We start from the raw sequence: 15,636 nt of genomic DNA, 5'->3' as shown, positions 1-15,636 counted from the left end.
ATTATAACAAACCTATGTGCAATGTGCATGAACCACGAATAAGTTTAGGTATAATTTTTAATAATGTTTATGATTTGAACTAAAAAAAAAAAAAATAGAAATAGTATCTCGTAATGCTATTGAATAAAGAATTGCGTTGTAGGAATTGAAGAGGTATCATAATATAGAAAAGAATGGTAGACTGAGAGTTGTTATGGAAATGAACATATAAGGAAAGAGATTTTGGGTTAGGTTTGAGAGGAAAACCAAAGAAGAGATTTATAGCCAGAATATATTATAATGAGATGAAAAATAGTTTGAGAAAGTAATGAAGAGGTAGATGAACAAGAGCTTTATACGTTATAGACAAGTGTAGCTGATCCCTTAGAATCAGGACTTAGGAGAGAAGTGTTAGAAAAAGATGATTTAATTTATCTGTGTTTCTTATTATCAATTTTACAATTAAGGGTAATTGAGTTACTTGAAAAATATTGAACTGTGCTAAAAATTAGTCAATAGTGTATTAGTATTATTCATTATGAACAAATAGTGAGTAAAGTTCTGTTAACTTAGATGTTACTTCCCGATTATGTTTGCACTTAACTTCTGTCAAGCACTGGTCTAATTACTTTAAGTTATTATAATATACTAAAATATTTTATTATTTGAAATAATTTGATTGATCATACATTTTTCATAATAACATTACAGTATACACTATAAAATTTAATATTTTTAAGCATTTTTCAGCATTTTTAAGCTGTTGAATATTAATTGAAATATTAAAATTATTTTTTGTTCTACAAATATCTCAAATAATATAATAAATATAATTTTTTGACTTTAAAATATATTTCAAGGGGCGATTAGGTACAAATTGTATAATGAACTAGTATACAATAGAACGACATGAATAAATGACCGATGATTACTTACATCTGTCTTTAAACCAAAAAAATAGTGCTAAAATGTCAGATTAATATATTATTAAAGATCGTTCCATTGAACATGTATGCATAAAAGTAAAAGCCAATGGAAGAATGATATTTTTGTTATTTATATAACAATAAATAAACAATGTTTAACCAAATGCTATCATAAAAAATTATGAAAAAATAAAATAAAACATTATCAATATATTTTCAACAATAAAAAAATATTTATTCATTTTACAAATTGTACAATGAATAGAATTATATTAAATATTACGAGAAACGAAAAATATTAAATAACAATTTGGTAATAAATGTCAATAAACACGTGGTCCAGTTACTAAATTACAGTGCTAAGAACAATAACATAAATATTCAAGACTTTGATTGCCTAAAACAAAATAAGTGAGTATTTCAATACCATGTTTATGATTTTTGGGTTTCATTTGGTTTAACTATCGTACACTTTGGTTTGTTTCTAGATACTAATATGTTAGATTTTCTATACAATTTGAGCGGACGCTGAAACCCTTTAGATGGATTGTGAGGCATGGTAAGAGTTTCACAGTTAGCAAAACCAACTTCGTTCAACAGATAGTCTGTAAACATTGGAGGTTTCAGTTGAATGTTTTTGTAATTTCGCCAAATGGTTTCCTAAAATTATGCATTAAATAAAGTCAATAAATATTCTACTTGTTTAATAACATTATCGTCATATTTACCGTTAATGTTTTTCTACGACCATACGATTTCCACGGCTGAGGCTCTACCACAAGTATTCCACCAGGTCGCAACTGTGCGTACATACGTTTGAAAGCTCGTTTTAAACCGTCATCACCCCAGTTCAAGTGAAGCCATTTGGTAATGCTTAAACAGAGAATAACGTCGAACTTACACGTTTCCAATGATAGTAAAAGATCAGATTCTAATACATAATTTCCCTGTAACATATTGCCTTTGTTATAAGCTTACATTTGTAGAATTATCACACATTTTATGCTTTACTAACCTGTACAAAAGAGACATTGTAAGGAAATGTTCCAGATATCGTCATACCAGCTAAATTAATAGGACCATACAGCAAAGGTAATGACATAGGAAATGATTCGATTATATCACGGTTTGGATCGTTATGACTTCTTGAATTATAATTTTTAAAATGGTAATTTGATGATAGATGTGAGGAAGATTGCGCCGTATCGTTGATGTAATGCTGTACATTTTTGCGTGCAATATTTATTAGTTTACGATCAATATCCATTCCTACAACTGATTTTGCACCAAAATCTCTTGCAACACTGAATGTCACATGACCAATATTACAGCCAATGTCCAACACGTCCTTGCCATAAAATAAATCCGTACGTTCAGCTAACACTTTCAGTCTATTGTCTTCATCATCTGGATTACGGTAACCATAATATCTATAAAAAAATTAAAAATATGCATTACAATGATGTTTTATGAAAGTATCATGTTGTGACATATTTATGTTTAATAATTCATTCAAATTAAAAACCAAGGTTGGACAAGTACAAATTGTTTCAAAAGGTTACACATTTATTTGAAATAATATTTATGAAGATTAATAATTATAAATTAAGAGTACATTATGCTCATTGTAATTATATCTTATCATGATCATTTCAGCACCTACATTCTGGTCGAATAAGCTTTGGCTTTGTAAGAATTCAATAGCAGTGTTCTTAATGATTTTTATGATTTAATTTGTATTTTTTATTCAAGTTACACAAATATTTATTATGTCCAAATTATACCAACTAATGACCAAAAGATAAATGTTAGACACCATAGATAAATTTACACAACTTATTTTTTAAAGTTTTGTTTTTATTAATTTTTCAAGTAACATTTAAATATTAAAAAAATAATATTAAGTTTTGAAATCTTTTCGATATTAACTTATTATTTCAAAGTATAAAAATGTATAAATTACAAAATATTGTAAGAATATAATAAGGCGCCGGAGTTGGTAGACAAAGGAGCGACTATCATATTTTAACTGGTAAGGTTATAATAAGTTCTTCACTCGATAAAATACGTGGGTTTTAAAAATAAATAAATCAAAATTCTCATTAAAGGCGCAATAAATTAGAGCGTTAACGCATGTGTAAAACACTGAAATTCGCGAATTTCGGGAGACTCAACATTTAGGTTAGGTAAACTAATAACTTCTTTTTTTTCACTTACGTTTTTTTTTTTTGAAATTCTTGTTTCAAACAAATATATGAATAAAATAATATACATGGCAGCTAATGTGAATGTGTTCCTACTTATTGAAAAAATGAATTTAAAAATTTTATTTTATTGAATTTATTTTAAAATTTAGTACTATCATCGTTAAGAGTCACATCAACATTTGTTTTCTCTGTCCATCTCACGCACAATATAAGTTATAGGAATATAAATAATCTGTATTTCTACGATTACGACTCTCTGGTTCAGTTTAGGGAAAAGGCACCTATTATATATTTTCTAAAGAAGAATATTTCCTATGCATTGACCGGATAGATTTTTAATTTTTTTAACTTTTTATAAATATGTTTTTATTTAAATTAATTTCGATTATTTTTAACCATTAATAAATTATTCAAAAATGAAAATGTTAAAAATCTATCCGATCAATGCACAGGAAATATTTTTCTTTAGAAAATATATAATAAGTGCCTTTGCCCTAAACTGAACCAGAGAGTCGTAATCGTGTAAGTACGGAATATCTTTGTTCCTACATTATGCACGAGATGGACTGAGAAAACAAATGTTAATGTAGCGGCCCTTAAAAAATCTATAAATATATTAAAATAAAACTATTGGGTAACGAATGATCAATATCCACTATAGGCACTCCGATCGTAAGAACTCCGGGTGACCGGGCACCAATTTCCTATCTAAATATTTGAATATTTGCCGGGATAAAATGGCAGATACTGAATTTCGTTTACCATTTTGTTCATGATTCTTATTATCAAAGCCGTATCAAAACAAGGTGAAAAAGACATTTAATATTATATTCTTATATGATAGCATTATCAGAGGACATTCTGGAATGTAGTAATTAGTGAGTGCGACACTCTGGATGTCACGATGTTAATAGGTTTACTAAAATTAATTTATTCGTCATTTATAGGATTGTATGCGTAATTATTACTGTGTTAAAATTAAACAGACAAACGACGAGATCCTGGTCGTTTTTACTTGGTGCTTCGCAGTTTGTTATGTTCAATAAAACTAATTTTAATATTGGAGTGATTTCAACAATAATTGTCTATCATAAAGGTATAAACATTATAACTAAAAATGCTCTAAACTCGATTAACAATTATACTAATGTAAAAATCAACGTACAAAGATAGAAAATGCTTTTGCTTTTAAGAGGATTCGAAACACAATGTTTGTAATTGGAGTTCCATATAGGCGATAATCAGATTTATTACGTGCGTATAGTGTTAGCTTTCTTTTAATTTCATATTGTTTTATTGCTTAATTAATTGATTTTCATTACACAAAAAGAATTATCTGAAGTTATTTGATATTGAATGGCTTAATATGTTTACTTGATTATTGGTTACTACGTAGAACTTTTCCATTTGTTTATCTGAAGGAACACGATTTATACTTGAATATACATTTTAATTAGACAAATCTTTATATGAAATATATGTTCATATTTGTAAAATAAAAAGGCTGTTAGTAAGATCTAAAGTAGACGAGGAATCTAAACTTGTGTTTTAAATCTATATCGCATAATTAAATCTGCTGGAAAAAAAATAAGTCTTCCATGAAAAATAATTCTTTTCAAATCCTGTTTAAGAATAGGTAAAAATTTACTCTAAATGATAAAATTATGTTTAGTATTAGATTCTCAGGTAAATAAAAGATAAACATACGTCGAAGAATATTCAAATTAATTGTTTTTGAATAAAAAGTAAGCTAATCAAGGGTTAAAGTAGTAGTAAGTATATTATCTAGTGAACTTCTGAGCTTGAAAGGTAAAACTTTCATTATAAAACAAAAATTGATTAAATACTATTAATTTAATAAGTGAAATTATGTATTTTGCTAAGGCGTGCAATAATCCTAAATAAAGTAAAATATTAAATACAATTTTAAGACTACTAAAGTACTACAATGTCAAAAATACTTCATTACAAGGTTAGCTCAGAACTAATTAAATATATAATTTTGAATTAGAAATATATGTACAGTAAAAATGGTTGTGTTAAAATTTCTAGATAATGAAATATTTGTGATGAATAACAATAAGCAGTGATTAGGAGGAACTAAATTATACAATATAAAATTACTTTGATTATAATTTTAACAATGATAGTTAAAATTTTAGAACATACATTTTATTTAAATTTTAATAATGCTGAGATGATCATGAATCAAATCTTATAAGTTGTTAACATTGGCAAAGTTGTATCTATTTAAGGAATATAAGTATAAATAACTGAAGCAGAATAATTTTCTTAACTCTTACAAATTATAATAACTACAAATATTATACTAGTCAAAAATAATTCATAATAATATAATAGTCTATTTAATGTTATAGTGATTATCATAATATCAGTTTATCTAGATCATACCCAGCAATTTATTGAAAGATACAGTCCTTTGATCCATTCAAAGTGTTTAAAGAGTTTTTCCGTTTGGACATCTCTTTTCTAACTACGTTAAAATACATGGTGATATAGGGTAAATCATTTTTGGATTTGCCAATAACATTTAATCTTACCTGTTATAATTTCCATATTTAAACAACGAATTTTTTTCTTTAAACTTGGGCTCGTTTTTATTAACCTTTTGTTTTGGTTTAGTTGACGTCGTAACAACGACCTGCTGAGGTTTGCAGTGTTTTTCTGACAATGAGGGCTGCTTAACAACCGGACTTACTACACATCTTTTGGGCTTAATTTTTTCGCGCTGCTCTTGTGTATCCTTACCGTCTTCAACTTTTTTTTCAGGTGATGGTGTCAGCGTTTTGCATGGCTCGAGTATCTTTTCAACAACCGCTTCAACAGGAGCTTTTGGAATTGGAATATTACATTTATCTAATGACTGAACTAGAACTTCATTCACTAATACATCTATGATGGATTCTATTACTTCAATTATTTCACTTGAAGCTTCGTTATTCTCAGACTTGGATATACAGATTTCAGGCAATTCAGGTTTGAACTTTTTTTTAGGTGGTGAAGAAATGTTTTCTTCTTCCTGTCTTTCCTTTTCATTATTATATACTGGTTTAAAACTGAATAAAAATAAATAAAAATTTACTGTTAATAATTAGGAGTAAAATAGTTTTTTTATATTGCTTTACATAATACTGCTTAAATAGATTTTAAATTGTAATATTTTGTAAAATATGACTAACTATTAGATCTGAATATAGTTACATAACTATTTAACATCAAAACACTTTAAAATTTAATTTTATTATTACTAGTAAAAACTTACTCTTTTTCTGGGGTATTTTCAGTAGTTAAACCTGAGTCGGATAAAGATTTTGACAGCTGTATTTTAGGTTTACATTTTTGTGGAGTTTTTTGTTTTAATGAATCTATGCCAGAACACGCAATTGCTTTGGCTTCATCACACTGACTAAGTTCTAATGGATCAGATAAATTTCTAGGAATCATAACATTGACTTGATCTTTTTTTATGTTTACTGTATTTGAGTGTAAAGGTGATGATTTTGGAGTTTTATTCATTGCTCTAAAATATAAAAATAATACATTAACATAATTTTAAAATAAATGACAGTATTAAACATATAAAAACATTTTAATTTACTTATTTATATCTTCATTCTGGAGACTATTTAAATTGAGGGGATCAGACATGCTACCACCAAGCAAAAACTTTTTAGGTGGTATTATATTTTGACCTTCTTTTTTTTTTTTTTTTTGGAGATGTACTTATAAGAATTGACGTGCTGACACATCGTTTCCTTGTTGATTGTAGTTTAATTGTATCGTCACAATACTGCAAATTTTTACAAACTGCATTCATATCTTGAGTTTCAAGCGGTTTTTCAATTGTTTTATTCTCAACTTCAGTTTTAGTCGCCATTATAAGCCTTAAATCAAAATATAATTTATTATTAAAAAAATGTATTTTATGAAAAAAAAAAATAGCAACATAAAATAAAATAATTAAGTTTAAAAATATAGGTAAAAATAAGAAATATATAGGTATTATAAAATGTATAAAAGATATTCTAAAATTCAATAGGAAAAAATATGAGACATATTGCAGTTTTTATGTTTTTATGGAAATAATAATAAATCAACTTACAAGCTATAATAATTATAATAATTGTATTAGTTTCATAATATACAATTATTTAATATTTTTTACTATACTATACTATACTATACTATATTTAATTTTAAATAATACCCTAATACTTTATTATAAACATTATAATATTATTTTGTAATTATATTACATAGCGTACCAAAAAAAAACCATAAGTGCCCAATATTTTTAATATGTTTACGAAATATGTCATAATCCTAAAAATTAGCAAGGAATTTTGAAGTTGAAAATTCATAAAATTTTTGTGATTTATACCTTAAGTTAAAAAACCCAATACAAGGTTTTTCATAAATTTTCCTTCAAATAACTATAAAAAAGAACTCCAGCGTCAATAAAAAAAAACATTTTGTGAGCGTATGAAATTTAATATTTTACGAAATCGCTTAAAATAACGATTTATTACAATTTAAATATAGCTAATAATATAATATATCCTACTAATTATCCTGGACTGGCAAATCATCTCCGTTCAGGATCGTTTTTCGTATATAATGATACCTTCCATTGCATTCAAATTTAATACATCTATTATAGTGACCTACTCTCCATCTCTATTATACAGCAGAGCGATACCCACTTGTCCACCCTTTTTTTTTCATTCAAAGTAAAAAGAAGATGATGAAAATGATACGAATAATTTATACCTAAGAATAAAAATTTCTATAATTAAAATTTTTTTTCAATAATAAAAAATAACTTTAAGAGCATTTTTAAAAAAAAAATTCTGCTATGAGTGCATCAAATCGTATTTTTTTAAGGCGTATTTCTTGCTTTTTAGAGCATTTAAGTCTGTTCCCTGTTCATTACGTTTAAGCATAATATACAATTTCAAGCCTTGATGATAAATTGATAAATTGAATGTATTTTTTTTCATCAGAAATCTATAAACAAAATTCTAATTTAAAGTATAAATTTAAAACAAATCACTTAGACTGATGAAAAAGCGTATTTAAATAGTTATCGACCGTGGATATATTTAAAGTGATATGGAACTTTTGAGACACACTGTTTAGTAAATACATAAGATTATGAACGCCAGGAACCACCAATTTCAGTTTCAAGTGCTGCTGAAACACTATTTTATTTCATTCAAGGTCTCGTAATAATAGTATTATAACACAATAAATAAATAAATTTAAAATAAATTGTATAATATAAGATTATAACAATACACTATGTAGAAGTTTAAAAATTAAAGAACAAACTATTTTCACTAAAACAAATTAATATTTTTTCTATTATTAGCATTATTATAATAAGATAATGTTTCATTTTCTGTAGATGAATTGATGTTTTTTAATTTTCTTTTATAAAACTTGATATAGGAAAAAAAAGTTAAAAATTTGTTTTAATACTGATATAGGTCGTAATATATGGTTTTTCTAATGTACAAAAATATAATTTAATTTCATGTTTATTAACTATAACTATTATCGAGTGATTTACGTAATTTTCGAGGTAATTTTTATGCACTTAAACTAAGATTTTTTTTTTTTTTAAATTAACGATCGTCAATTGATTATTTTTTTTGGATAATTTAAGCACAATATCTTTAGATATTAATGGAAAACAAATTACGCTAAGTACGAAATGTATTTATAGGGTCGAAGTAGGTTATACAGGCTAAAATATTCATGAAAATGTATAATCAATTTTAACAATTTTAACTGAGAATTTTACAAAAAAGGTATAAAATAATATAAAAAAAATGTTTATAGAATTGTATTATTTTTGTTATAAAATAAAAAATTAAAATGTTGTTGCGCAAACTTTCAAAAACAATTTTAAAAAAAGAACTTATTTAGTAAAGATATATTAATTTAACATTCGTAGGTACCTATATTATTACTACATAATATTATTATATTATTAAACTCTTCTAAGCCCTCTCTGCGAGAGATTAAGTAATTTGTGATCAGTGATCACATTCACTTAAGTGAGAGTACGACGTCTAAGACGTAGACGTAAGTACTAAGTATAAAGTAGTAAACGTCGTAAAATTTACAAACAATTCACTAGATGTGCGCGAATCACTAAACTCCATCGCTTGGTTCATATCCAATATCCATAATATATTAATATAATTGACTAAATTTTTATCACGAATAGATGGTAACTTATTATCTTTTATCATGCCAAGAGCATATTTATAAAAAATATTTAAAATAAGTAATTTTTTTGATCTTTAATCTTTGTCTACTAAATAATTACCTAGGTATTAAAAATAAATAATATATATTTGTACATATAAATAAAATAACGATAACGTTTAAATGGTCAAGAATCTATTCAATTCAGTGGCGGTCGGCGGACCTAGGATTTTTTTTTGAGGTGGAGGGGGTGCCAAAATTTTTCATCTTTGTTTTTATACCAGTTTTAATGTCAGGCCTTCAAATAAAATATTACTCAAATGCTCTAACATGAAAAACTTAAAAATATAATTTAATTTATAATGTTTCTAAAATCAAAATATTATACGATAAACAAAAATAACTTGAATTGTATATAATTAATTTAAATATTATTGTAGGGAAAACTGTAAACGCCTAGGCGGTTGTTTGGAAAAGAAATCTAAAATATCTTCTAATATTACATTAATTTCTTAGTGAATATTAAGCAATGTTAATTTATTTAAACGATTTTCCCTCACTTTAATTCTTAAGTATATTTTTCTACGTCTTAACGTAAAAAATTATCGCTCTCACGTGCATGTTATTACTGACAATACAGCTAAATTATAACCGCCAAGGGGGACCTGTGCCTCTATTCTACTCCCTCCTCTTAAATTTGCCACTTATACAATTCTTATGAATAATTTTATAACTAGTAACTACGCGAGAAAATCAATAGAAAACTATATTAGCGCAATTTCGCTTTTAGATATATTTTAATTATTACGTTTACGTTTTTTTAAAATAATTTTAAATTAATTATTTTTTTAAAAAGAATGTGTGGTACTAGTACAACTGGTACAAAAATGTCTAACAAAAACTAACTAGTTTATAGCAAAATAAAAACGCATTTTTTATTTTGTAACTTACTGTTTAAATACACTAAATATAACCTATTACAAAATTTACCAAGAAATAAGTAGGTAGTTGTTAATCTAATACTCAGTATTCTTAATTTTTATAGTTATTCAAATTAAACAAATTGGATAAGTACGAATTAGTATGAATTTATTGTTATCATCATAAAGTGTTCATGACTTAAAACATTAAAAAATGTAAATACTAAGTATAGAAAATCTACGTATAGTGTTAATAGATAAGCACTTCCATGTTCATTTTCGCACAATAGATTTATCTATTTTGAACAGTTAAGACTACAAAATTCAAGGAGTAAATAAGTGTACAATGATTCTATACACATGTACCTATTTTATAGCCTTGACATACATTTCTAAAATTAAAATAATATTGGAAAATGCATCCAAGTTTTATAGGAAGAAATTTTTTCAAATATAAATAGTTTTAGAATTTAATAAGTTTTAGATAAGCGTACAATTTTTAAGAGCATATAAAAATCATAAATAAAAATTTCCTTTAACAACTCTCAAGGTAAGGTTAGGACATTTTGTAGAATATATATTTAAATTATACATAGTACAGCATAACAAAATGTTTCATAATACACCTGCTCAGAAACTACAAATAAGTCTTGTATAACTAATACATATTTTAAATTCTTAAATAGAATTCATAAAAACATTATTAATGTTTATGTTTTGATTATTATTCAGGTTTAAAAATGTATAGAATGTATAGCTACTTAAAATTTTTAATACATTTATATTTTTTTTTGTATTCCTAAAACATAATTATTTAGTTATGAAACATAAAGTAGCTATTTCATAGTGGTGTTATTTTTATAAATAAATTTAACTATTTTTAATTGTATTATCTTAAAATAATGTGCCTTATACCTAAATGATCAGTGTTTTATAATATATACTTAGGTGATATTCATATAAAATAAATTTAGAAATATATATAAATAATAATATATTAAAATTAAAATTTATAAAACAATATTAAAATTTTATTTCTGAAGTATGAGATCCAAAATTATGTTAAAATGTCTTGAAATTTCATACAATTTGATTTAAGTGTAAAATAAGTAAAATTGTCAAGCTTTCTGCTGGCTTTTTCATTGTTAAACACATGTTTTTAATAGTCAGAGTTCACTGAAAATAAATTTTAGTGTTGCTCTGTCAGCAAGTATTGTATATAAAAACGGGATTAGACATTCTACTTGTTCCATTAATTGACTTGAAGTTTCAGACAATATCTTCAATATTTCTGCAATATTATTTATTTATTTTTTGTAGGATTTTCAGTATTTAATAATATGATAATATTAATAATAAATTAACAGATAGACAATCAACAACTAATTCTATAGTTCATAGACAGACTATTGTTTACTTTTATACTATATTTTATATAGTATATAGCTTTGATAAAAAAAATTAACGTTAGATGCATTTTAAACCCAAGGCAATTTATTTAAGCCATCAAGGCTTATAGATTTTCCTGTTAAAAAGTATGCATTTTTAAATAGAAAATAAATTGCTAATTGATTAGAAATAGATTGATGAAAAAAAAATACATAAACAAATTAAATATATAAAAATTTATATAAACAATTTGAACAATAAAAGTAATACTAAAATTATGTTATTATATATGATATAATATATCGTCTAACTATCTCTGTCGTACAAGTACATAACATAGCAAATCCATGCTCAGCAGTTCAAGTTTAGCTTGGTATATTCATATATTATTATAAAACTTAATGGTAAGAACTTTATCTGTATTTGCATGTAGGTTTTTTACAATAATTCAATTTTTTAAAGAGTTTTGAGTATATAAAATAGTGCAGTTTAAAAATGCTCTTGCTTGAAACCTATATGAAAACACAAATAAAATTCTTATCATAAAGTTTCATAATAGGTTGATTCACTTTAATATTAAAGCTAACAATACTAATATGTATATATTTGATATGTTACACACTTGTAAGACAGAGACAAATGTAGCGTCCTCTTTACACTATATTTAATATTTGATTGTATAGGCAATATATGATGCAATTAGATATGTATATTAAAAAATATTAAAAAGTGATATATCACAATTAAAATGTGGAATATAAAAGGAAAATTAAATAAAACAAATATTTACAATTTATATTACTGAAATTCTATAAATGGTATAATTGTATAAATAACTGTTTGATTTTATTGATATAAATAAAGTTAAAAACAATTATAATGGCTAAATGCCAAAATGAGTGGTAAACTCAACGCAAAGAACTTGGGAGTTTCTTAGGAGGCAGTAGGCTGTAGCTCATCTTATAAAATACATTTTATTTTGATAGAATATATTTATATTAAACACAATAGTATTATATGCTATATCAATCAACAACATTTTTACCATTATTTATAGAAAGGGTGACAATATTGTCATATATATTACCTAATAACTACATTAAAATATTTTATATGAAGGACATTAAGTATCCACTTTGAATAACTGCATTTTCTGTGTGTGCCTAAATCATAATGTAGAACTGTATTGGATTGCATACATACTTATTGAAATATTAAATTACAAACTGTTTGTTTTATAAATACATTTTGAAAAAATATAATATTAAATAAACCAAATGTGTAACTATAAGTAGACAACTTACAATTGCCTTTTTACATACATAACTTTAAATAGGGAAGTCTCAATTCATAAGTAATGTACAATTAATCACAATGATATATTATGTACATGCAAGTTGAATAAAGTAAAAATAAAATTTATAGTACTATAAAAATTATAAAAATTTATGATTGTGATCTCATAACCTTTTTGAATCTTACATAGTTAGCTATAGATTTGGCTACATGCCCATATAAAAATTAAACTGAGTATACTAACTATAGTAACCTGTACATATATTTTAGTTTAAATATTGTTAGGTAAAATTTTAAATTGAAAAAGTTAATTAAGTTTTAAAAAAATAAGGTAAACTGTAAAGAGATACCAATTATTAACTATTAAAATAAATAAACAACAATAAAATATCATAGGTTGATCATGATTCATTGCTATTATAAAGCCAGTTATTGGCAATTATTTATTAATAAATTATTTTTCATTAATTTCAATCTAATGCTTATCAAGTACATTTTTATGAAAAATATGTTTCATATATATTTAAAAATAAGAAAATTAAATTTTTATTTAAAATTTGTAATATGCTGTTAATAAAATTACAAAACCGGTACTTTTTACATCCAATGCTTACATAGTTTCATCGAAACATATTATAACAGTCTCAAAACCTATCGCGAATTTTCGATTTCATAAAACCAGCTCTTGGAGCATCGGATAATAATTCCGATAGGCTATGGTCATAAGTATGTAATAAGTAATAACACACGTCGGCTTTATTGTACGATGATCGTGTAACGGTCGACAACAACCAATAACTAGTGACGACGGCCTTAGTATTATTAAATGCGAAAATCTAGAGAAACCCAAAGTAAAGGGACCGAATCCGATCGGTAAGCATTTACACCGCGTTACCCACATAGGTGCGACCTACAACATTGGGTAAAAACGACGATGACGTCGCGGCCGACCGGAAGCTGACGTCCGGACTACGGAGTCGAGCGTCAGCGGCGGTCGAGTGGTGTCTACGACGGGAATAAAAAACGGATCGGGAAGTAGTAAAAATTAAAAAGCGCGTGTTCGATCGATTTTTTTCCGTCGTAAAAAATTTTCAAAATGGTCGCCGGCAGCGGTGACGGACGAGCAAAATCGGTCTCGTTTTTTACACGCCGTCGGAGGGGACAATAGGGTAATGGAAATAATCCGGCGACGGTGCTTGACGTGCAGCGCCGACCTCCCCGACCACCAGCTGTAGTGGGTACGAGTGTATGACACAACGGCGGCGCAGGAAATAATAGTAATAATAACAACAACAACAATAATAATAAGTGGTGAGTATGGTGACGGAGCGTGAAGGTGAACGTGAACGCAATGCGCGCGATGGGTCGTGGAGGTAATTGGTGGCGGTGGTGGGGGGGTGCGGCGCAAACAACGGTACGGTTAATCATTTGCCGCGATAAGCGCGGTGGCGGCGACTGCGATTCGAATACACGCGATACCAATTGTTATTATTATTATTATTAAGAGTGTCGGGGGAGGAAATGAGAAATATACGATTTATAAACAAAAAAATCGTATCGGAAGACGCGATTCCGTACAGACGTAACGCAATGGTTACGACAAATATTGCGACTGCAAACAAATAACGAGTAACGACACAATATTGTTATACTCACAACATGAATGAGGCTGCGTGGTGCGACGTCGGTGGCGGCGGCGACAACGACGATCACACGGCGGCGGACGCCATTTTTAGCGTGCGACGATGCAGAGGTAGAGGTAGTGGTAGTGGTGGTGGTGGTGGTAGCGGCGGCGGCGGTGGCAGGAGGGACACTCCGGTGGTGTGGCGACGGCAAAGAGCGCCGACTGCGGTGGCGGTGAGTGGCGGTGGAGAGTTGCGGCGGCGGCGGCGTCGTCGGGTGATTGCGCACGGCGAACGTCGGGACGTGTGAATCTGCGTACCGGCGCGTTCGGCGGCGAAATGTTTAATAACTGGTGGTCGGTGCCGAGGAGTACAATGTGTTGTACGACGACTGCCGCAGTGCTGCCAGAGCCGGCGCGATCCATTACCGCGCGCACGTCTCGGCTTCTTCTCGCCGTAGCGGATTACGATAATATTATATTTTTCCTCGTCGTCGTCGTCGTCGGAACGGGCGGTACGCTTTTGCGCGACCGCCCGCAACGAACAGTGTTGCAGTGAGCACCGACGCACCGTGTGGTGTGTGTGTGCGTGTGTGCGTGCGTTGTGCATAATGCATATGTCGCACACAGTGCTTGCGGCGGGTGCACTTGGACTCAGTCAACTTGGATATACGTACTCAGGGGTGGTTAGGGGTAGTCGACGGGGGTAGAGAGGGAGAGAGAGAGAGAGAGAGAGAAAAACAGCTTACACGAGTCTGCGGGATTCGCGTAAAAGCTTAGGCGCACAATATTTCGTTTAGATATTCGAATAATCGGCGGACGGGCGTTTCGTCGTCGTTCGATAACAATGATCAGTAGGCAGTAGAATTAATTGCGTTCGTATCGCCGTCGCTGCCGAGTGCGCTTACCTTGGAAAACGATCGACGGATTTCTCCTACTCCTCCGTCGTCGTTTTCTTATGCTCTCACTACTATATTATTAGTGTATTACCCACCGAGACCATGTATTGTCACGTAGCAATATACATATATACATATAATATATAAATATGTTTATATCAA

At 28.2% G+C, this 15,636-nt stretch overlaps 1 protein-coding gene across 1 annotated transcript; it reads right to left on the bottom strand.

The window, feature by feature from the left end:
• Nucleotides 1-1,095: 1,095 nt before the first annotated feature.
• Nucleotides 1,096-15,018, bottom strand: LOC132924377 (7SK snRNA methylphosphate capping enzyme-like). Its single transcript, XM_060988656.1, is given in 8 exon segments — nucleotides 1,096-1,565; nucleotides 1,634-1,852; nucleotides 1,921-2,335; nucleotides 5,674-6,189; nucleotides 6,396-6,653; nucleotides 6,732-6,844; nucleotides 6,846-7,017; nucleotides 14,611-15,018. Coding segments are annotated over 8 exon segments (1,926 nt in total). The 5' UTR covers nucleotides 14,616-15,018; the 3' UTR covers nucleotides 1,096-1,337.
• Nucleotides 15,019-15,636: the final 618 nt, after the last annotated feature.

The sequence above is a fragment of the Rhopalosiphum padi genome, chromosome 3 (genome assembly GCF_020882245.1).
Source record: "Rhopalosiphum padi isolate XX-2018 chromosome 3, ASM2088224v1, whole genome shotgun sequence".
NCBI classification, from domain to species: Eukaryota; Metazoa; Arthropoda; class Insecta; order Hemiptera; family Aphididae; genus Rhopalosiphum; species Rhopalosiphum padi.
The sequence above is the reverse complement of the archived record's forward strand: the minus strand, read 5'-3'. Positions and strand labels throughout refer to the sequence as shown.